The 21,965-nt window shown below is 53.1% G+C and overlaps 1 protein-coding gene across 3 annotated transcripts; it reads right to left on the bottom strand.

Moving 5' to 3' along the window:
- Positions 1 to 1,819: 1,819 nt before the first annotated feature.
- Positions 1,820 to 21,923, bottom strand: RSPH1 (radial spoke head component 1). Of its 3 annotated transcripts, none has more exons than XM_042956610.1 (10): positions 21,761 to 21,923; positions 19,331 to 19,444; positions 19,123 to 19,228; positions 11,009 to 11,140; positions 10,505 to 10,595; positions 9,876 to 10,011; positions 6,847 to 6,918; positions 4,247 to 4,409; positions 3,264 to 3,419; positions 1,820 to 2,021 (listed from the first exon to the last, which is right to left on the bottom strand). In XM_042956610.1, the coding sequence occupies exons 1-10, from the start codon at positions 21,812 to 21,814 to the stop codon at positions 1,969 to 1,971; spliced, it is 1,077 nt and encodes a 358-aa protein (XP_042812544.1). In that variant the 5' UTR covers positions 21,815 to 21,923; the 3' UTR covers positions 1,820 to 1,968. The 3 variants fall into 3 exon arrangements, with proteins under 3 accessions (XP_042812544.1, XP_042812545.1, XP_042812546.1); XM_042956611.1 differs by having other exon boundaries at positions 11,009 to 11,134; XM_042956612.1 differs by lacking the exon at positions 11,009 to 11,140.
- Between the last annotated feature and the right edge of the window lie 42 nt (positions 21,924 to 21,965).

Genomic DNA, 21,965 nt, shown 5'->3' with positions numbered 1-21,965 from the left:
ATTTGGCACAAGTATCTTCCCCATGACCATCTAAGTCCTCTGTCTCTTCCCTCTGAGGCATTCTGACACCTGTCCCCTGGTGATGGGTGGCAATACAGCCATCACAGCACTTTTAGAACATGATAAGGGATGGGGCGCCCAGGTGTCTCAGTCGGCTAAGTGTCCCACTCTTGATCTCAGCTCAGGTCACAATCTCAGGATTCACGGGACTGAGCCCCCTGTCGGGCTTTGTGCTGACACTACAGAGCCTGCTTGGGATTCTCGCTCTCTCCCTCTCTCTGCCCCTCTCCTGTTTGTGCTCTCCCTTTCTCTGTCTCAAAATAAATAAACTTAAAAAAAAAAAAAAAAGAACACGCTAAGGGAGGGCCCAATCGGGGATGGATTTGGCAGGTGTGGGTTTCTGGAACATGCGTGTTACTGGTTTGTAGTAACTCCCACGTGTGGTTCCGTTCTTGCATGCTGCTCCGGAATAGCTTCCGGAAATATTCCTGCCTGCCACCCATTTGGGTGACTTACCCTGCACTCTGACACATAGGTATGGGGTCAAAGGTCAGGTCTCCATCTGCCCTTGTCCCGTGGACCCAGCACCACGTCTGTGGGAGTGGAGGAACGAGCTTTGAGGGACACGAGGTTCTAGAGTGTGGACGTTACTTCATCTACAGGACGCTCTCCCGTCGGGAACTTGATGATGCGCCGTGCACAATTTTCGGCGCCCAGTAGGATCTATCAGACCGCCTGTACACAGCGCACAGTCGAAGGCAGTTTTGTGAGCCAAGAGATGTGGGGTGTGAGGGGCAATGCTCTAGCCCATCAACCGCCAGGAATTACAAACCGCATTCAAGGGAAAACGGTGATGACCTTGCTGATCTCCCTGCAGGAAATCTTGCAAAATTATCGTCGTAGGAAGAGACAGGCTCAGGGCGTGCGGCGAATTCACACCGTATTCCGATAGTTTTCTAGATGTGCTATTTGTGGACTCGTTGGCCTCTGAGTGGGTAATTTTTTTTTGAAATTTATTATCCTAGAACAGTATCTGCCTTGGTATAATTTTAGATTCGTAATGCTGTGTGCGTTTCTGTGGAGAGGCTCGGAGGCCACGTTAATAATGCATTGTTCTTAAAGAGGCCCCCCGCTCTGGGGACCGGATGACCAGATGCAGGGCACAGCGCTGGGCGCACCAGCTATGAACGCCATTCTGGGGTGATGAAGACCGCCCCCTCCGAGCCACTCTGGGGGTGGAGGAAGACAGATGCTGTTTGTGGAGTTGGGGTAGACAGGGGACAGGGGCTCCTCCGGGAGCTCAGGACTTCACAGCCGTGCTGGGCAGTCAGGAGGGGCTGGGACAGAGGGCTCGTGGTCTACATGTTAGCCCCCGGCCCACTGGAGGACCCAAAGAGTTGGCACCACAGGCCAGAGCCACGCCTGTGGGCAGCCCTGCCCTTCAACCATCCGAAGGGACCCCCGAAACCCACACTGGGATGCTGCAGCCCTAGGATGGCCAGGAGCGCCCCCTCCAATGGCAGCTGATGGTTTCTCGCTCAAGCCCCTAGTCTATTCATCACTGTGTGTTTCGTGCACATTGCACACGGGATTATTTTCCAGGCATCTTCCTGGCTCTGTCGGGGAAGGCCTGAGAGAGAAGCTTTGGTGAGTAGTTACTCCATGAGCTTGGCCAAGAGGCTGCTGCCATGAACCATCTTCTGTGGAGTCCGGGTCGTGGGACCTCTTTCTTTGTCCCAAGAGAAAAGACCCCTGGGCAAACACAGCAGAATAACCTGGCGACTTAGGGCTTAAAGCACTGGAAGCAGAAGCTCCTCCGTAAGCAAAGGATGAGGAAGAAATTTATTCGTATTGTCACTATAGTGCACCATATAAACAACTAGTAAGATAGTTGGATAGACTCGCGTCAGCGGGCCAAGTAACAGCGAGTTTGTGATGCATTCTCCTACTCCTCCCGTTTGCTTCCCCTCACGCGGGCTGCTCTCCCTGCTTACTTTCCTCTTCTTCAAAGTTAACATTTCCTGGAGGGCAGGGGGACAAAGACACATGAGTATATCCCACGTCCCTCTTGCTATTTTGAAATTCTGTGAGCTAACAGGTCTTTTGCCATGAATAATATCATAAATATTAAGCATTTCTCGGGCAAAAAAAAAAAAAAAGGAATGTTCAATTTTATCTCACACAGACGCTGGTGGGTTTTTTCTTTGGCACCGGTTAATAAATTAAGCAAAGTTGTATTCCAAGTCCAGGCTGAGAATGTTCGCGTCGGCGAGCGTGAGCTCGGGAACGTCTCTGCCCGCACACGCCGTCCAAACATGGGCAGCTTTACAAGCGCGAGGAGTCACTATTTGGCCTTTGCATCAATCGAAAGAAAAGCCGGGACTTGCTACATTCTGGAAAGATGTTATCTTGAATGCTTCATGAAATCGAGAGTTACCTTGTTTTGGGAAGTGGGCTCTGTAACACGTCAGAAGTGATGAGCAGGGTGAACCTCAGACACACTGTCAGAATCACGTTAAGTCTCGAGTTTGGGTAATTGTGCACGCAGGCACACGGCAGGAAGACACAGGCACACGCAAGCACACACGGGCACACGCAACCACACACAGGCGTGCACAGGCACACGCAGGCACATGGCACATGCTTCTCCGCTCACTTCCTGTCGGGCCCTCAGTGCCTCTCGGCTCCCCTGGGAAGCACCCGGTCAGCCCATCGGGCATGCTCCGTATCAGCCTCTCCGTGCTGTTTGCATGCTCTACGGACGCAGCCTACTCTGCCCTCACAAACCCCGGGGCATCCGGTCCACATGCAGGAGGCAGGGGGACAAGTGAGACGTCACCTGGCCGCCCCTTAGCCACGGGCCACCCAGCCACCAGCGAGGGCTTCTCGGGTGTGGCCCTGCAGCGCTTACAATCACTTGCCAACAAAAGCCTAACGCTCCGTGCGCCTCAAGCATTTAGACTGAAACCTGATTTACGGGAGTTCATCTTTTCAGGTATCTCCAAAAAACCGGGAAAGACATTTGCCCTTACTCTGCAACAGAGACAAACTAAATTGCGCGGGGCCCCTGGCCCTCCAACCACCGTCTAGAGCCGGCCGTTCCCAGACCACAGGCCCCCTCAGTGCCAACACACCCGCCTTAAATCAGATAAAAGAAATCCGGTTTGAAGAGAGCCCTCCCTGGACTGCTGGTGCCCACAGCTCTCGGAAGACCTTCAAAGGCTCCAGGAACCTGTAGCCCCAAGCAGACCTACAGAGCTCACCCTGGTCGATGGCGCCGTATTGAAGCTCCTCTCGGCCATCCTCGCGCCCCTCCTCCCTGGTGGCGTCTTCGTCGTCCTCCCCAGGCCTCATGAGGTCAGCCTCCCCCTCGGAAAGGTCCGCCAGAGCCTGGTCGTCCTCCGCGGGCTCCCCGCCACCTGAGACGGAGCCATGAGAACCGCTGTCGTGTGGGCTGCGGCCTGTCTCAGGCGGCCTCCTGCTGATAGGGCGCCCGCCACCCCTCCGGGGACCCCCCCCCCTTCCCGAAGTCACCCAGTCCAGCCTGCACCAGGAGCGCCTGTCCCGCTCCCCGGCGAGGGGCGCAGAGGGGGAACTCTACTCCCCACTGACAAGACACGCTCTGTCCCCCAGGGTTCCAGCGCTGATGGGGCCACAATCTGATGAAGTCGGTGAGCACCGCTCTCCAAAGGGGACGGAGCGCACACAGCAGAGACCAGAGAGCCGAGGTCTGACCCCACCAGGCCCGGGGAGGCACCTCCACCCCCGACCCCACAGCAGTAGGGACCCCAGCGCGTTAGTATAATTTCACTTGGGCCAGTTCGGGTTTGGGTTTCAATCACTTGCGACGCAAGGACCCCTGCACGGTGTCACCTTCTTCATCGTCCCACGGTACGGTGGCTGCTTCTCGGGAAGACCCCGGGCCGGGCACAGAGGCCACACCCTCCTCGGGAAGGACTTGCCGCCCAGCTGCTGTCGGCCCTGCCCGAGCTCGCGCCCATGGACAGTCGCTGACCGAGGCGGGAGGGGGGAGCTCTTAACCACAGGGCTTTCCCGTGGAACCAGCCAGGCTGTCCCTCCAGCCAGTCTCTGCCACTGCTCCTTCCTGCCCCGCCCGGAGGGTCCGACCCCCAAGGCTCCCGGCCCCCTGACTACATCCTGCACACGAAACAGGCTGAGTCTGACTCCCAGAGCTCAACCGGCCACCGGCCCACCGAGAGGAGGCGCCCTCCCCCACACCCCGCACCCTCGGGTCCCGGAGCCTCTTCCTGGATGGTTCCGTCCGCAGGTGGCTGCTCCTCGGGGAGGGTCGGTGTCCACAGAGCCAGTTCTGTGATGCTGGTGGCCTTCCATTTTGGAACGACGGTCATCAGGGTCACCTCCTCCTCCTCTTCCTCTTCTCCTCTTTCCTATTTTAAGTTTGAAAATGTAAACTTACTGACGTCTCTGTGAACTCGCCATGGGATACTCACAGTGAGGGGCCACTCGGGTGTTGTCACCGCACGGCTCAGGGGTCGGCCCGATTGCCAGCTGGCCCTGGTGGTGATATGGGCTGGAGGGTGGGTCTGGGAAGCGCTAGGATGAGGTGCGGACGGGCATCACCACACGGCACCTGCCCGCTCCCCATGCATGCCATGAACGGCTCTCAGACCCGACACTCCCAAGCCTTCCCTCTGGAACAGCTGGGAACTGACCCAGGCTCAGTGCGCCTTCCAGTGCTTGGCCACACTTTCCAGCTCCCAGATTCTTTATATGTAACAAGACCACCATCACCGTAAGGATGGGACAGAGAGGGTCCTGAGACAACCATATAATATGAAAGGGCCTAAACACTAAAAGCTCTGGAATCGAGGATTCTGCAGGGAAAATGGAATTCTGTGAAAGCGGACCGAGCGCTGATCACCTCCAAACGTGGGGTCTTAATCCCGACAATGGTCAGCGGCCGGCACACGCCCAGCGGGCCAAGCAGACCAGCTCCTCCCCAGCTTTACAGCTATCCCGAAATTCCAAAGGTCTGAATATCAGCCCACAAGTGTGGAAAGCGTCATTGTCACATAGAGGATGATACCTATGGCAAAGAGTGACGGACACCTCCCTATTACTTCCGCTGAGTCACTCGGAAATAGAGGAGGCAGTTTCAAAATATCTGAGCCCTGTCCCCCGTGTCATGTGGCACCCATGCCCCAGGACGGCCGTGCTGCAAAGGGAACCGTCCCAGAATCAGCAGAGGACCCGTGAAGACACGGCTCAGAGCGGCCGCGTCTGGACATCGGGGTGGGGCCCGGTCACCTGCGCTTCTGGCGGAGGCCCCGGTGATGCCCACGATGCAGGCCCAGGACCGGGACCGGGGGACCACCCCTGGAGCCCCCGTCGGCTCGCGTCCTGCGAGTTCCTCGGGGTTCCTCTGCTTCGTCACAGACCAGTCACCGTCCCAGAAGGCACAAGGGTGGCCTCGGACACGGGCTTATTCCCGAACAGGAGCAGTCTGGGGGCTTACGGCACTACTTCTCCCCCTTAGAGCCGTTAGAATGTTCTTCCTGCTTTCCCCTACTTAGAGGCCCCTACCTCTGCGAACTTCTCCCCGGACACGCTACAACCGCCCACGACGCCGCTGTTTTAGTGTTTATCACTTCACAAAGCAAAATAACTGCGCGACCACTAATGGGACCACAAAGGCCAGATTCGGGGGGGCAGTGTAATGAGTTCAGCCCACGGGTTCCTCCGGGGGGCGGGTAAGAGGCTTCCGCCCCAGGCGGAGCCCAGCGAGCACGCGCCACGTCGCTGTCACGATCCAACAGCACAGCAATGAACTGCGTTCGCACTTCTTGGCACGCGCGCACGGGGCTCCGCGCAGACGTAGGTGCGGGGGGCCATACCCCGTGGGGGTGACGCGTCAAACCCCTCTCTTTGCCGGTAGGCGCGTCGGCTTCTGGGAGCCCCTGGCTCAGACGACGCGTCCTCTACTGGGCGTGGGGGCGGGGCCTATGTTTTAGCAACAGAATCGAGCATTTGGGCCGGTTCATATTGGGTAGTGAGCTAGGATGCTGGCCCCACCTCCGTCCGTGTCAGGTGGTCCGAAGGGGCCGTGAAGGCAAGCAGGGGCCGTAAGGCCAGGGGACGGGTCACTGTGGGCTCAGACGGCATCCCGGCCACTGCAGAGAAGGTGGACGTTCACTCTGCAGACCTCGGGGAACCACAGGCTGTCTGGGGGACGCAGGGGCTCCGGCAGAGTGACAAAGAGCCCGGAGCCCGGCAGGAAAAGAGGGGCTGAGCCGCGGCTGGGTGCGGGGTGCCCAGGGGACGTGGGGGTGCTGTAGATAAAGTGCCTGTTACCTACAGGCCCCATCAGGTGACAATGACAGGAAATCCAGCACAGACAGCGCTCCCCCAGCAAGCGCGCACACGCGCGCACACACACACACACACACACACACACACACACACGGATGCCTGCTAATGACATCATTCGGGGCTAATCTCCGCTTCGACCAGGGAGCACCGAGGTCGCATTAGCATTACTGTTGAGTACCGGAGAGGGACAAAAAGACAAAACTAGGAGAGCTACCCGCCGCACGCGGGGAGCAGTGTCGCTGGACGGACTTGGGGGGACCACAGCCTCGGGGCCAGAGCTACGCGCAGGCTCCAGCGAGAACCGTGTCGCGATACCACTCGGTCCTGGCACTTGGGGGCCAAACCAACGCCCGCACGCCCAGAAGGAGGAGGAGAGCGTGAACGATGCCGAGGGCTGGCACCACTCCCGTCCGACCTCGTCGGGGCCGTAGGGTCCACGTCACGGGCAGCTCGGTCGCCCACGAAAAGAGAAACGGTATGCGGTCTGCCACGTACCACATCTGTCAGACGGTACTCCCCGTGCTGCTCACATCCAATGTCGAACACGTACTTTCCAGGGCCGACGGGCTGCGAGCAAAGGGAAACCGAGAAGCACCTCATTCCCAAGTTCACCGCCCAACGTCCAGTGCACCTGCTGCAGAAATCCCGCCCAAAGTCACGTCGCCGGAAGGCCGGTGCGGGTTAAAGAAAGCCTTTTTGTACTCGTGGCGCCCGGAATTGCCAAGTAGAGGGCCTCTCTCTCTGCCTGTCCCTCTCTCTGTGCCCCTCCCCCCTCTCAAAAATAAACAAACATTAAAAAACTATTAAAAAAAAGAGTTATTATAGTCTATTTCACCCATTTACTCCGCTAATATTTGGTGTGCCGATACTAGTCTTGGACAAAGGCCACTGCAGGAAACGTAAGCGGAGTCACATCTTATGTCCCCTCTTGACATCTTCCGCGGGGAAGTTTCCAGAAGTGGAATTTCTGGGCAACAGCACGCGCACGCACACACATACACTGTGCACATATTTACACACAAAAGATATAGACACACGTATTTTTTTAAATATATTGACCAGAATGAGGCTCCAATAATGTCCCTTCCCACAACAGCACTCAAGAACACCTTGTCCTCAAACCCTTGTTTTTTCCTGGGCATTAACATTTTGTTCTACTTTTAGATTTTTTTTTTTAACATACTTTTACATTTTTTTTAACATATAGAAAACAGGATCTCACCATGAAGTCACATTTTTAAGCTATTAGTAGGGTTGAATTTTTTTTCAACATTTTTTGGCCACTTAAATCACACTGATTGATATACGTGCTTTATATTTATATTAATGTTACAAATACCCTAACCCCATTGGTCGTGTGTCTCTTAAATTTTTAAAAATTTTTGTAATGTTTATTTTTGAGAGAGAGAGAGAGCACAAGCAGGGGAGGAGCAGAGAGAAAGGGAGACACAGAATCTGAAGCAGGCTCCAGGCTCTGAGCTGTTAGCACAGAGCCCGACGCAGGGCTGGAACCCACAAACCACGAGAGCATGACCTGAGCCAAAGTCGGACGCTCAACCGACTGAGCCACCCAGGCGCCCCTCTTAAATTTTCTTTATAGAGCATTCTAATCTATAAGGGGTTATTTTTATCAACCAGCTCTGTTTGGTTTTCCTTTTCTATTTCTGTTTAGAGAGTCCTCTCTCCTCATTTCAAAGTTAATAAACATTCACCTATTTTTTTTCTGTGACTTTGTTCACGCTTAAACCTTTCTTCCTGTCCTCGCATGTCTCCATCCAATGCTAGAGGGGGAACCCTGACATTGCTTCCCTGCCCCACCCCCAGTGGTTATCAAGGGTCCTGGGACCACTCTTTCACTTGTCCCTGTCGGGTCCTCACTGACTTAAAACGACGCCCTTTTCCGGAGCTAGATTACTGTAGGCACTTGAATCTGTCCCCGGACTCTCTAATCCACGCCACTGATCTGTATTTCTCCATTCGCGTATCTCGGTTTCATTTATCACAGCTTTAAATTTGTTTTAACAATTGGCCGGCAAGGGTTGGAACCGGTGATTCTCTGAGGAAAAGTCAAGCCAGTAGCAAAAGGGTGTAAGGTTGCTGGACTTCACTAGGAATCGGGGAAAAGCGCATTAAAACAACGTGAAAATATTTTTTTATCCATCGGATTTGCAAAAAAGTTAAAGACTGCCGTTGGCGGGAGTGCAAACTGGCACAGCTTTGGAGGGAAGTTGGCAGCATCGATCACAACTTAAAATGTCAATATTTGTGGACTCCACGATTGCAGGGTCTAACCTACACGGATATCCCCAAATGCGCAAATGTGTATGTTTTCATGTCCTGATGTAATGTTATCCCACGTATGTGTGTGCATGCGGGTTGCACAGAAAGACGTGGTGGGGGGGGGGGCACATGGCTCCGGGAGAAGAAGCAGGGGAAGAAGGGAGGGCTGGAGGCTGGAGGTCAGGTGGGCAGCAGAGGGGGCCACGTGTCTGGGTGCCCTACAACTGGAATGGGCAGCTGACCCTTGAATAACGTGGGTTTGGGCTGCACGAGTCCACTTACACGAGGATATTTTTCAATAAATACAGGAAAGCGCTGTAAATGTATCTTCTCTTCCTTGTGGTTTTCTTTTTTTTAATTTTTTTTTAAGTTTATTTACTTACTTTGAGAGAGATGGAGACAGCACAAGCGGGGGAGGGGCAGAGAGAGAGGGAGAGAGAGACCCGAGCAGGCTCTGCGCTGTCAGCTTAGAGCCCAACGTGGGGCTCGAACCCACGAAACGCGAGACCATGAAACCGAGCTGAAACCGAGAGTTGGACGTGCCACCGACTGAGCCACCCAGGCGCCCCTCTTCCTTATGATTTTCTTAATAATGTGTCCTTTCTTCTACCTACTTTATTGTAAGAACACAGTGTATAATACCTACGACGTACAAAGTGTGTGTTAATCGACTGTTTGTGTCACTGGTAAGGCGTCCAGCCGACACCAGGCTGTTAGCAGTTATGTTTTGGGAGAGTCAAAAGCTATCTGTGGATCTTCGACCGTGTGGGGGTCAGCGCCCCTGACCCCGCACTGTTCAAGGGTCAGCTGAACTCCTGTGTTTCTAGCACACTTTCACTACCTGGCAGAACAAAGCCCTTGTCCTCCAGGCTCATCTAGCCTCGCTGATTCTTCCCGATTAACTCCTGTCGACTTCTCTTTCCCTCCACATACCTCCCCATGCCAAAAAATGTCCCAAGAGAATTCTGCCAGGAATCCCGTATAATTACATATATGCAGCATATAGATTTGGGGGAAATGTGCTGTTTTATAAACACTGGAAAGGAGAATCTGTAAAGTTAGGGCTCTCTACTCTGCCCCCCTCCACGCTGCCCTCTGTAGGCACCAGAGGCCCGGGGAGAGGCACGGCCACCTGCTCCCCGTACTTGGAGGGGGCGGGAGGACTCCCTGAGATTTTCGGGTTCTTCCTTCACATATGTACACAGACGGGGGGAGGGGGCGCACGTTGCTGCCCAGTGACTTACGTTTTTGTTCAAGAACTTGCCCTGGTACCTGTGGTTCAGGTGAATGAGCTCGGCCATGCCCTCCTGCTGTCCGTTCACCCAGGTGCCTACGTACTTACTGCCCGTCTCGGCGTAGAAGTAGGTGCCTTGCCCGTGCCTGGTGAAGACAGAGAGCGCAATGCGCTTTGTTCCGACATGGGGAAAACCGCCCGGGTTTCTGAGACAGACGTTAAAATTGGGCGTGGCCTCTACGTGGCTTGTCTGCGCCCCGTCCAAGCGCGCTCCTGTCCTGTGTGCCCGCTCGCGGGAGGGGCATCGCCGGCTGCGCAAGGACGACCTTCCCGCAGCTCGGCCGGTCCACGCGGGGAAGAGGCAGCGCTCCCGGGAGCTATGGCCGTGTCCCCAGGAGGGTTCTTCTGTGTCCTCCTTGTCCCCCCGGGGCTCTCGGACGAAAGACCACATACCCTCCCCACAACGTGCACCTGCCCCGTGACGTGCCACCCGGCGCGCTCACCTTAAAGCCGTGAGGGGTTTGAACTGCCTGGCAAGAGCCGGCTAGTGGGCTTTTATCGTGATTCTGCTTCTTAATAAGACAGCATCCTGTTCTCGTTACGTAAGTAGGTCTACAGAGCTGAGGGGAAAACGCGCACCTTTGGTGAGCAAACCACTCTCCGGTGTAGGTGTCGTTATTGACGTAGTAGTAGACGCCGTAACCGTGTCTCCAGTCATCCGCCCACTCCCCTGGAAGGGAGGACACAAAAGCAGGCCCGGGTGAGAAGGGAAGGGCAGCCGCCACCTGCTGCGACCCTCACCTCCCGCCGTGACTCCCCGCTGTCCCCCTGCCCCTCTGGCTGGATGGCGTGGCGTCGGGCGCTGGTTAGGGGAAGCTGGGTCAGGGGCTCACCGCGTGCAGGTCTGGGCGCGTGGGCCGCGGTCACCCGCGTGTGCCGACAGCAGGTATCACGGCCGGTCAGTGGCGTGGCCAGGACTCAAACCAGGGTTTTGTCCGCCCGGCGGCCAGCAGTCCCCACACCACCCTCCCTCTGCTTGCGTGGGTTGACCGATCCAGCAGCAACCATCTCGTGCCATTTCCCACCTCCTTCCTCACCAGACCCCAGCACGCTCTCCCAGCCTGGGCGCCCAGGGCGCCCCACCTGTGCACCTGCTCCGCATGACTGGACGCCACACCTTTGCCAAACGGCGTCTGTGCGTGGACTCTTCCCTCACTGATTGTCCCCGCCGACTCACCTCCGAGCAGGTTCCTGCTGATTTCTGAAATACTGGAACCGGCAAAGATACCATAAAATTCGTAACACCTCTACCAGAATGACTGCAGCAAAGTAGCTAGTGATCGCTGCCCATTCTTGAAGATTGATCCCTGCCCTGGGAGACTCACAGCGTCCTCAGCCAATGTCCTCAAACCTTCCAGCCCCCAGATGAAAGAAACTTAATACAGATTTCCGAAGACGACAGCTATCCTGAAAACTCACACGGCATTGCTAATAACATGCTGTTAAGCTGAACGACTCTTCTCTAGACAGGGAATAATTTTTTTAAAAAGCTAATTTTTATCGATTTTTGATCAAAGACCAGAGATAGAGTTCTCTTATTTTCTCTCTAGAAAGTGTTATCACAAAATTGTTGTCAGACAGACATTCCATTCTTTGCTAGAAAGGCAAGGAAAAGGCAAGCTACAGGCACATCAGACATGAATTTGAGAGACAGGTCCCTCCCGCTGCCACAGGGCCCCTCCTGAAGTGGATCACCTGAGGAGAAGCGAGCTAAGCCTGCCCCTCCTGCCCCCGTGCACCTTGCCTACCCACCCCAGCTAATACGCCAGATCCCCAGCACCACAAGCCTGGCAGTGTGCAAGTAGCCCAGACGGGCCACGCCACCCCACAGTGAATCCCGCCCCTAGGAGAGGGGAAGAGAAGGCACACACCAGTCTGACTGTGGCCCCAGCGGTGGGCTGGGGGCAGACATCAGGTTGGACTGCGGCCCCGCCCACCAACTCCAGTTATACACCACAGGGGAAGTGCCCTGCAGGTCCTCACCACTCCAGGGACTATCCAAAATGACCAAACGGAAGAATTCCCCTCAGAAGAATCTCCAGGAAATAACAACAGCTAATGAACTGATCAAAAAGGATTTAAATAATGTAACAGAAAGTGAATTTCGAATAATAGTCATAAAATTAATCGCTGGGCTTGAAAACAGTATAGAGGACAGCAGAGAATCTCTTGCCACAGAGATCAAGGGACTAAGGAACAGTCACGAGGAGCTGAAAAGCGCTTTAAACGAAATGCAAAACAAAATGGAAACGACGACGGCTCGGATTGAAGAGGCAGAGGAGAGAATAGGTGAACTAGAAGATAAAGTTATGGAAAAAGAGGAAGCTGAGAGAAAGAGAGATAAAAAAATCCAGGAGTATGAGGGAAAAATTAGAGAACTAAGTGATACACTAAAAAGAAATAATATACGCATAATTGGTATCCCAGAGGAGGAAGAGAGAGGGAAAGGTGCTGAAGGGGTACTTGAAGAAATTATAGCTGAGAACTTCCCTGAACTGGGGAAGGAAAAAGGCATTGAAATCCAAGAGGCACAGAGAACTCCCTTCAGACGTAACTTGAATCGATCTTCTGCACGACATATCATAGTGAAACTGGCAAAATACAAGGATAAAGAGAAAATTCTGAAAGCAGCAAGGGATAAACGTGCCCTCACATATAAAGGGAGACCTATAAGACTCGTGACTGATCTCTCTTCTGAAACTTGGCAGGCCAGAAAGGCTTGGCACGATATCTTCAGTGTGCTAAACAGAAAAAATATGCAGCCAAGAATCCTTTATCCAGCAAGTCTGTCATTTAGAATAGAAGGAGAGATAAAGGTCTTCCCAAACAAACAAAAACTGAAGGAATTTGTCACCACTAAACCAGCCCTACAAGAGATCCTAAGGGGGATCCTGTGAGACAAAGTACCAGAGACATCACTACAAGCATAAAACACACAGACATCACAGTGACTCTAAACCCATATCTTTCTATAATAACACTGAATGTAAATGGATTAAATGCGCCAACCAAAAGACATAGGGTATCAGAATGGATAAAAAAACAAGACCCATCTATTTGCTGTCTACAAGAGACTCATTTTAGATCTGAGGACACCTTTAGATTGAGAGTGAGGGGATGGAGAACTATTTATCATGCTACTGGCAGCCAAAAGAAAGCTGGAGTAGCCATACTTATATCAGACAAACTAGACTTTAAATTAAAGGCTGTAACAAGAGATGAAGAAGGGCATTATATAATAATCACAGGGTCTATCCACCAGGAAGAGCTAACTATTATAAATGTCTATGCGCCGAATACCGGAGCCCCCAGATATATAAAACAATTACTCATAAACATAAGCAACCTTATTGATAAGAATGTGGTCATTGCAGGGGACTTTAACACCCCACTTACAGAAATGGATAGATCATCTAGACACACGCTCAATAAAGAAACAAGGGCCCTGAATGATACATTGGATCAGATGGACTGGACAGATATATTTAGAACTCTGCATCCCAAAGCAACAGAATATACTTTCTTCTCGAGTGCACATGGAACATTCTCCAAGAGAGATCATATACTGGGTCACAAAACAGCCCTTCATAAGTTTACAAGAATTGAAATTATACCATGCATACTTTCAGACCACAATGCCATGAAGGTTGAAATCAACCACAGGAAAAAGTCTGGAAAACCTCCAAAAGCATGGAGGTTAAAGAACACCCTACTAACGAATGAGTGGGTCAACCAGGCAATTAGAGAAGAAATTAAAAAATATATGGAAACAAACGAAAATGAAAATACAACAATCCAAACACTTTGGGACGCAGCGAAGGCAGTCCTGAGAGGAAAATACATTGCCATCCAGGCCTATCTCAAGAAACAAGAAAAATCCCAAATACAAAATCTAACAGCACACCTAAAGGAAATAGAAGCAGAACAGCAAAGGCAGCCCAAACCCAGCAGAAGAAGAGAAATAATAAAGATCAGAGCAGAAATAAACAATAGAGAGACAGGAAGCCTCTTGCACTGTCGGTGGGAATGCAAACTGGGGCAGCCGCTCTGGAAAACAGTGTGGAGGTTCTTCCAGAAATTGAAAATAGATCTACCCGATGACCCAGCAATAGCACTGCTAGGAATGTACCCAAGGGACACAGGAGGGCTGCTGCATAGTGGACTCGTACCCCAATGTTTATAGCGGCATTTTCAACAATAGCCACATGATGGAAAGAGCCTAAATGCCCATCAACGGACGAATGGATAAAGAAGATGAGGTTTATATACACAATGGAATACTACTTGGCAATGAGAAAGAATGAAATCTGGCCTTTTGCAGCAACGTGGATGGAACTGGAGAGTGTTATGCTAAAGTCAGGCACAGAAAGACAGATACCATATATTTTCACTCTTACGTGGATCCTGAGAAACTTAACAGAAGACCATGGGGGGAGGGAAGAGGGGGAAATTGTTACAAACAGGGAGGGAGGGAGGGAAACCATAAGAGACTCTTAAATACAGAGAACAAACTAAAGGTGGATGGGGGGTGAGGGAGAGGGAAAAGCGGGTGATGGGCATTGAGGAGGGCACTTGCTGGGATGAGCACTGGGTGTTGTATGTAAGCCAATTTGACAATAAATTCTATTAAAAATCGCGATAAATAATAACTAAATAGCAATAAAATAAAAATTTATATATTATTTCCTCAGATTTTGTAATGGTCACAGTATTTAAAACCTTTACATTTATTTTGATTTCTCATTACAAATCAAAATTCACTTTGATGCCAATTTTATATTCTTTTTCTTTTTTTTTTTTTTTAATTTTTTTTTCAACGTTTTTTATTTATTTTTGGGACAGAGAGAGACAGAGCATGAACGGGGGAGGGTCAGAGAGAGAGGGAGACACAGAATCAGAAGCAGGCTCCAGGCTCTGAGCCATCAGCCCAGAGCCCGACGCGGGGCTCGAACTCACGGACCGCGAGATCGCGACCTGGCTGAAGTCGGACGCTTAACCGACTGCGCCACCCAGGCGCCCCTTATATTCTTTTTCTTAAATAGAGCCCCCAAAACTTGTATAAGCTTCCAAATTACAGGAAACCTGGACCCGCTTCCGCACAAAGAAGAAGAATTCACATGCCTAGAATATGTTGATCGTCCAAGAAATACATGTTTGCGCGAATAAACTCCATGTTCACCACTACCACCAACAAATCTACAAAAGGAACTTGTACGCGTTCTGTCAGTCCCACAGGGTCCTCGGCACTCTGTGAGACAGACCAGCAGCTGGGCTGGTGACAGAGCCCGCAGGGAGGGCCTGCCCTCGTCTGGGCAGGAGGCAGACACCACAAAGAAGAAAGAACTGTGCTTTCGGGAAGCAGCTCCCAGGTTCGGGACAGGGCGGGCGAACCGAGCCTGCCCGGAGAGGAGGACTCGGCAACTGGTAGCAGTTAAGGAAGAGGACTGGGTTCCAAGGTATGACACGTGTCAGGAACCCCATGGGCAGAAGGAACGGAGCATCCCCAAACTGAAATAATTCAGTAAACACAGGAGTTCGCACCTAATGTAACCATGAGGATAGACAGTGTGCAGAAGTCCCAGAGGACTTGTCTGGAGTTTTTAAAAAATTTTTTAAGTTTATTTTTTGAGAGACAGAGAGACAGAGACAGAGAGAGAGAGAGCAGGGGAGGAGCAGGCAGAGAGGGAGAGAGAGAATCCCAAGCAGGCTCTTCTCTGCCGGACGCAGGGCTCAAACTCACAAACCGTGAGATCATGACCTGAGCAGAAATCGAAGAGCCGGGCGCTTAACCGACTGAGTCACCCAGGCACCTGGACTTGTCTGGATTTTTAAGGGGCAGTTGTGTCCTTGTAAATTACCAGTTTAAAAGAAGAAGGAAGGGGGTGCCTGGGGAGCTCAGTCGGATGAGCATCCGACTTGGGCTCAGGTCATGATCTCGCGGCTCGTGGGTTCAAGCCCCGCGTCGGGCTCTGTGCTGACAGCTCGGAACCTGGAGCCTGCTTCGGATTCTGTGTCTCCCTCTCTCTCTGTTCCTCCCCCTCTCATGCTCTGTTTCTCTCTCAAAAACAAACATAGAAAAAAAAATTTTAATAAAATAATAAAAGAAAATAAAAGAAGAAAGAAGAAGGAGCAGGAGAAAGAGGGGGAGGAGAGGGAGGAGAGGGAGGAGGAGGAGGAGGGAGAGGAGGGAGAGGAGGAGCAAGAGGGCAGACGTGTAGCATACACCGATTTCTGTGGTGTAAGTATTTGCACTGTGGCCAAGGTTGGGCTGCGTGTGGTTCTGGGGACAAGCGGGCAGAGCTGGCTCGTGTGAACGTTCAGGAAGTGACCAAGCAGGGCCCTGGGGCCAAGACCTCCCTTGGTCTCTTCCCAACAAAAGACCACGACTGATGAAGCAATTCTGTCCTCTTCTCTTGGCCGAGGGAGCTGGTCTCCAGGGCAGCGTGGCAAGAAAAGTGTGTGAAGTATTTTATAGGAAATGTTCAAAAAAAGAATTAATTTGCAAACCAAATTTCAAGCCAGCGAGATATGGTGAGGAAGCGTTTTTTTATAAAGTTCCAGTCTAGGGGCACCTGGGTGTTCGACTCCCGATTTCGGCCCAGGTTATGATCTCACGGTTCGTGGGTTCGAGTCTCACGTTGGGCTCTGCGCTGACAGTGTGGAGCCTGATTGGGATTGTCTCCCTCTCTCTCTCCCTTTGCCCCTCCCCGCCTCGTACTTTCTCTGTCTCTCCAAAAATAAATAAATAAACTTAAAAAAAATTTTTTTTTCTTTTTAAAGTCCCAGTTTACCTGTTGGGAGACCCCGCCCAGCCACCGGTACCCCGGCCGCAGTAAACGGTGCAGAAGTGGGAAAGGTGGCCTCCTGGAACAGGGGTAATAACCGAAACATGCGTTTACAGGGACGGCACCCGGAAACCAGAGACATCATGCACTTTGCCCAAGGCCACACAGCGGGGCTGAGACGAAAATCCGGGTTTCTCTGGCTCTCTTCCACAGGCACCCCAACGGCCAAGCATTTGTGTCTCCCTCTGGCTCCTGCCAGCTGAGAGCTTCCAGAAGAGCCGACCCCAAGTCATCATGGCGCTTTGTTTCTCTGCAACTTTGTTGCTAAACATCATCGTCTTTATTCGGTCCTTGCAGCCGGGAGCAGGACCAGCGCTGGAGACGGGAGCCCCCTCTCCTTCCCCAGCCCTCATCGGCCCTCCCTCCCCTCCCCTCACAATCTGTGCGGGTGGTCCAGAGGCCCCTCCAAAGTCTTGGCACTCACTCACCCCTCCAACCCCATCCCCTGCTTCGCCAAGCACCCCCGTCTCCTGCCTCTGCTCAAGTGGCCCCGCAAACCGGGAGTGTCCGCTCCGTCCCCGGGCTCCCCATCAGGCTCAGCTCGGTGTCTGGGAGACCAGGAATGCGCCCCATACCTCGGGCCGAGGCTGAGCGCGCTCGCTAGCCTGCGGGAAACCGCTCTGTGTCCCTCAGGGTGGCAGTCAGCCAACGCTCAGTCGTGACGAATTCGGCCATGGGTTCACACGGACTTGGTGGCCGGAAGGTTGTTCGCTCCCTGAGCTAAGATTGATGTGGCAGCTCTGACCTCGGAGAAGAACTCCCTGAGTAGTGACTACACCCTGCACCCTCTAAGAGACAAAGCCACAGGGAGACACAAAAACGCGCAGCTCTTTCCAAAGACGGTCACGTTAGAAACTCCTTCCATCTCTTGTTCTGAGTATCTTTTCTTTTCTATATCTGTGTGTGGCTCCAGGTGTATTAACGTCTACATGAAAATAGAACATGACGGCAACGAGACCAGGCTCGTGACGGTTTGGAAAGAATTCAGTCGAACTCTATAAATTAAATTGTTGAAAGTCGATTCCAAAAGCAGATGGTGCTCCTTCTGGAATAAGCCCTCCGAGAAATAGGGAACGAGCAGAAATGCCCCCTCTGACGGGGAGGCATTAACACCCGCCACCTGCATCTCGGACGCGGGCTGGACGGTTGCTGTAGAATTCCGGGGCCCTGCCTTCCTTCAGCAACGGGGCAGGCGGCTGTGGCTCGCACCCGGGGGACGTGGCGTCGCCCGTCGGGAGGTGATGCCACCTCCCAGGCTGCCGCACACTGAGCGCTCGCCACCTGTCAGGTGCCCGTCCTGCTTGCGTTCGTCCATTCAGTCCTGGTGCCGCAGACGAGGCGCGAGGCTCCCCGCACAAGGTCACACCTGTCACCATAGCTCCGGGGTTGGGGGTCACGGGTCTCCTTGGAAAACTTAGATAAGTTCTTCCCAGAAAAAAGGCCGGAACACAGGACCCTGCATGGTTTCTGAAGACTCACGTGCACGCTCCACTTGTGTCTCTCCCCCCAGGCTCGCCCCCCCTCCCATTGCAATCAGATCCACACCGTAGTCACCGTGGGGGATGACGGTGCGTGAGGGCTGCAGTGGGGGTCTCGGAAATAAGGGGATCAGCATCTTCCTGAGACATAACATTGGCGGCTAAGAAATCGCCAGACATAGGAATGCCAGCTTGACGAGGCAGAGGGTCTCCCGGACCAGAAGCCTTCATCGAAGGAACCACCAGGTCTAAAGAACCCGTGTGTTCAGCAGAAGAGGGGACGGTCAGAGAGAAAAACAGCAGAAGCAGCTTCAAGGAGAAGAAAGCTACAGGGCATCTAACATCATGGGTCCGGACCCCATGGGGGTCTGTGCGGCCCCCCGTGCCTCAGCACAGGGGCTCACAAGAGAGCATGTGGGCCGCAGCGACGGCCACATTTCCCACGGCGGGGGGGGGGCAGCTCGCTAATTAAGCCTTTCTGGCTTCTGTGTCAACCCTGTGAACACAGGGGCACAGCTTGTGTTTGTTGAGTGACTGACTGATCTGGAGAACTTTAAGCCCTCTCCTACAGTTCAGCATCCACAGCCAAGTCCAGTCCCCAGGGGACACCGCTACAGCACAAACATCTGCCTTGTGAGTGCATTTTACCTTCACATCTTGTAATGTTTTTATTAACGTTTGAGAAAAAGAGAGACAGAGTGGGAGCAGGGGAGGGAAGCAGAGAGAGAAAGCGAGACACAGAATCCGAAGCAGGCTCCGGGCTCCGAGCTATCAGCACAGAGCCAGACGCGGGGCTCGGACCCCTGAACCACGAGATCGTGACCGGAGCCGAAGCCGGAGGCTTAACCAGCTGAGCCACCCAGGCGCCCCTTACCTTCATATCTTGATCCATCTGGGTATATGAAAGTGCCACGGCCATGCTTTTTGTTTTTAACGTATTCTCCTATGTATCGAGCGCCGCTTTTAAACTTGTAGATCCCCTGAAACACGTTGGTTACATAATTCATATCATTCCCGAATTTAACACTCACCCATAGAGTATTCACTAGAGAAAACGACCCACTCACGTCACCAGTTCTGACCTGGCCGTGCCTTTTACCGTGTTGGTAGCTCCCTTCATACGTGTCCCCGTTGGGCAGCCTTGCTCTCCCGTGTCCGTGCCGTTCACCTGCCTCATTCCGTTCCCCGTCGTACTCCTGGGCAGAAGAAAGCGGGATCATCACAGCTACCGTGTGTTCAGCGCTAACGATATGTTAAAGCATTTTGTAAATAGTGGTTCGTTGAAGCCCTCCCAATCCTCAGCCCCATCTTACAGGTGAGGTAGGTAACTGCACCCGGGCGACATGGGGCATTTGTCCAAGGTAACACACTTAGTACCCGTCGTTGGTGGAAGCCTCACTCTCTCTCTGCCACGTCTGAGCTTGTAATTTATCATGATAACCCTTCACACTGTAACCAAAATTCAAGGTATTCCAAATTGCGTTCTTTATAGAAACGCGTTTGAACTAACATATGTGGGTGGAATCGGTCCTCAGTCACACAAGTACCTCCCTGGTGCCTCCTTCAACAATCCAGGACTTAAAATGCAAAGACAAGTCTTCCTTCAAATGAGTCCCTGGGCGCACGTGGTCTCAGGAGGCGCCAGTGGGAGAGGAAGCAGCAAGGGGAGCTGAGGCGTAAACAGGGCTCAACTGTCACAAGAGTCCCTAAGTCCACTTAGTTTAACTTCCTTATCAAGAGACTTGAGTTTCACACACTCATAGACTCATATGGAAATAATGGCGTATCTTAAAAGTAAATCAATCTCTCTCTCTCTCTCTCTCTCTCTCTCTCTCTCTCTATATATATATATATATATATATATATATATATATAACACAAGCTTGCAATTCACCTGTTTCCTCTGACCCTTCATAAAATAAACCTTCCTCCAGCACCTGATCACGAGTGCAGAGTGCACATAACAGATAAGAAAAGGGCCAAGGCACAGAGTAACGATTTGACATAGACCCGCATCTGCATGGACTTATTACAACACAAGTTCAAACACAAGTTCAAGTTCCTGCTGGGGCTTCAGACCCCCTTTCCCAGCACGATCCAGCTCAGAAATCCGTGCTCAGGACAGAAGGTAAAAATGGCGTGATCTTACACACTTGTTGCGGGGTTAGTCTAAATCAAAATGTATAAAAGCTTTTGAGATCTGCTCAAAAGACCTCCCAGTGCACCCCTACTGAGCCACTGGGGTGACTGAACAGGAAGGGAACGCTTTAAAACGACCCCAGCTGTGATTGAAGCTACAAATTGCGGGCACTAAAAAGTGACAAACCAGCAGGGCTATTTGAGGAGACAAACTTGAAGTCTTCCTGGGCTGATGTTGTAGGTCGGGCTCCCCTGGAAGCAGACCCCGAGCAAGTGGTTTTTATAAGCCCTCCCCGAGGAACCGGTAAAGGGGACGGGGAAACAGATATGAAGGAGGAGGCCGCCCAGCATGGGGATGTCAGGAGATGTCCCAGACTCGGCCTCATTGCACGAGGGACCCTGCAGCGCAAATCCTGTGGTTTGTGGTGCTGTTAGCACTAGCCGCTGGCTGTGGGGACAGTGTGCAGATTCCAGGCACTTCTGGCTCTCCGACCTGGCCAGGCGGCTCCACGCGATGGAGGTGCTAGTCTTGAGCAGAAAATGGGGCAGAGGCTGAGAGACGGGCGCACAGAGCTGCCGAAAGGTCTGAGCAGGCACCAAGACATCCGGCCCCGGAGAGGTGCTAGGTTTTCAGTTAATTCTGAAACTATCTCGACTCTGTGCCCTGAACGCACGCACCGTGGCTGGGGTTCCCAGCCTGTCAGCCAAGAAATGATCACCCCTGGGTTAGACGGTTAACCTGTGGATATGATAGATAGATAGATAGATAGATAGATAGATAGATAGATAGATACACACACGCACACACACCTATGCCCACCCTGCACCCAGCTCACATCGCGGGATGTGCACCCCATACCGCCTCTCTGCTGCCCAAACCAGGGAATGATGCCAGAGACTCGGGTCACCTCCCACCACACTGAAGAAAGCACACGGCATTCCGGGCCTGCAGGAAGCCTTCGCTGAGCCTGAGACCCTCTGAGCGTTTCTTGAAGGCTGCCAGGAAGGACTTTCCTCCATCCTCCTTGATCCCGAGCAGCCGAGCTCCATTACAGAGCAGCATGGCAGGTCGGGGTGACCCCGCCAACCAAGGAGACTGCCTGGGCGGACTGCGGCAGCGGGGTCGAGGCCGCTTCCCAGGTCTTTGACTTGGAAATCTTTGCCTTTAATGGGAGGCGGGCTGGGGAGGGGAGGAGGCGGCGAGAAGGGATGTGGCCAGAGACGTCACAGCGTTTCACCTTTCACCGCCAACTTCCAGGCCGCGGTGGCCGGCGCGTCCCCGTCCCTGGCTGGGCCGCACGGGGGACTGTAGTCGGCCTCCGGGGGTGAGCCTGGGAAGCGCCCCCCCCGCCCCGTACACCCGGAGCTCTCACCCCAAGATCGTTCTCTCCCTCCTCCTCCAACTCCTCCGAGCCCAGGTCCGACATGGCCTCGCCCCCGTCTCGGTCCTCGCCGCCACCAGCGCGTCTCTGGTAGGTAGGTACACGCTGCTCGCACAGCCGCGTCCGCCGTCGCCATGGAGACGCGGCCCGTCCCGCCTCCCCCCCCCCCCCCCAGCGCGGGCGGAGGGATGGGGAA

Source organism: Panthera tigris, chromosome C2 (assembly GCF_018350195.1).
Source record: "Panthera tigris isolate Pti1 chromosome C2, P.tigris_Pti1_mat1.1, whole genome shotgun sequence".
NCBI lineage: Eukaryota > Metazoa > Chordata > Mammalia > Carnivora > Felidae > Panthera > Panthera tigris.
This window is presented reverse-complemented; position numbering and strand designations above follow the sequence as displayed.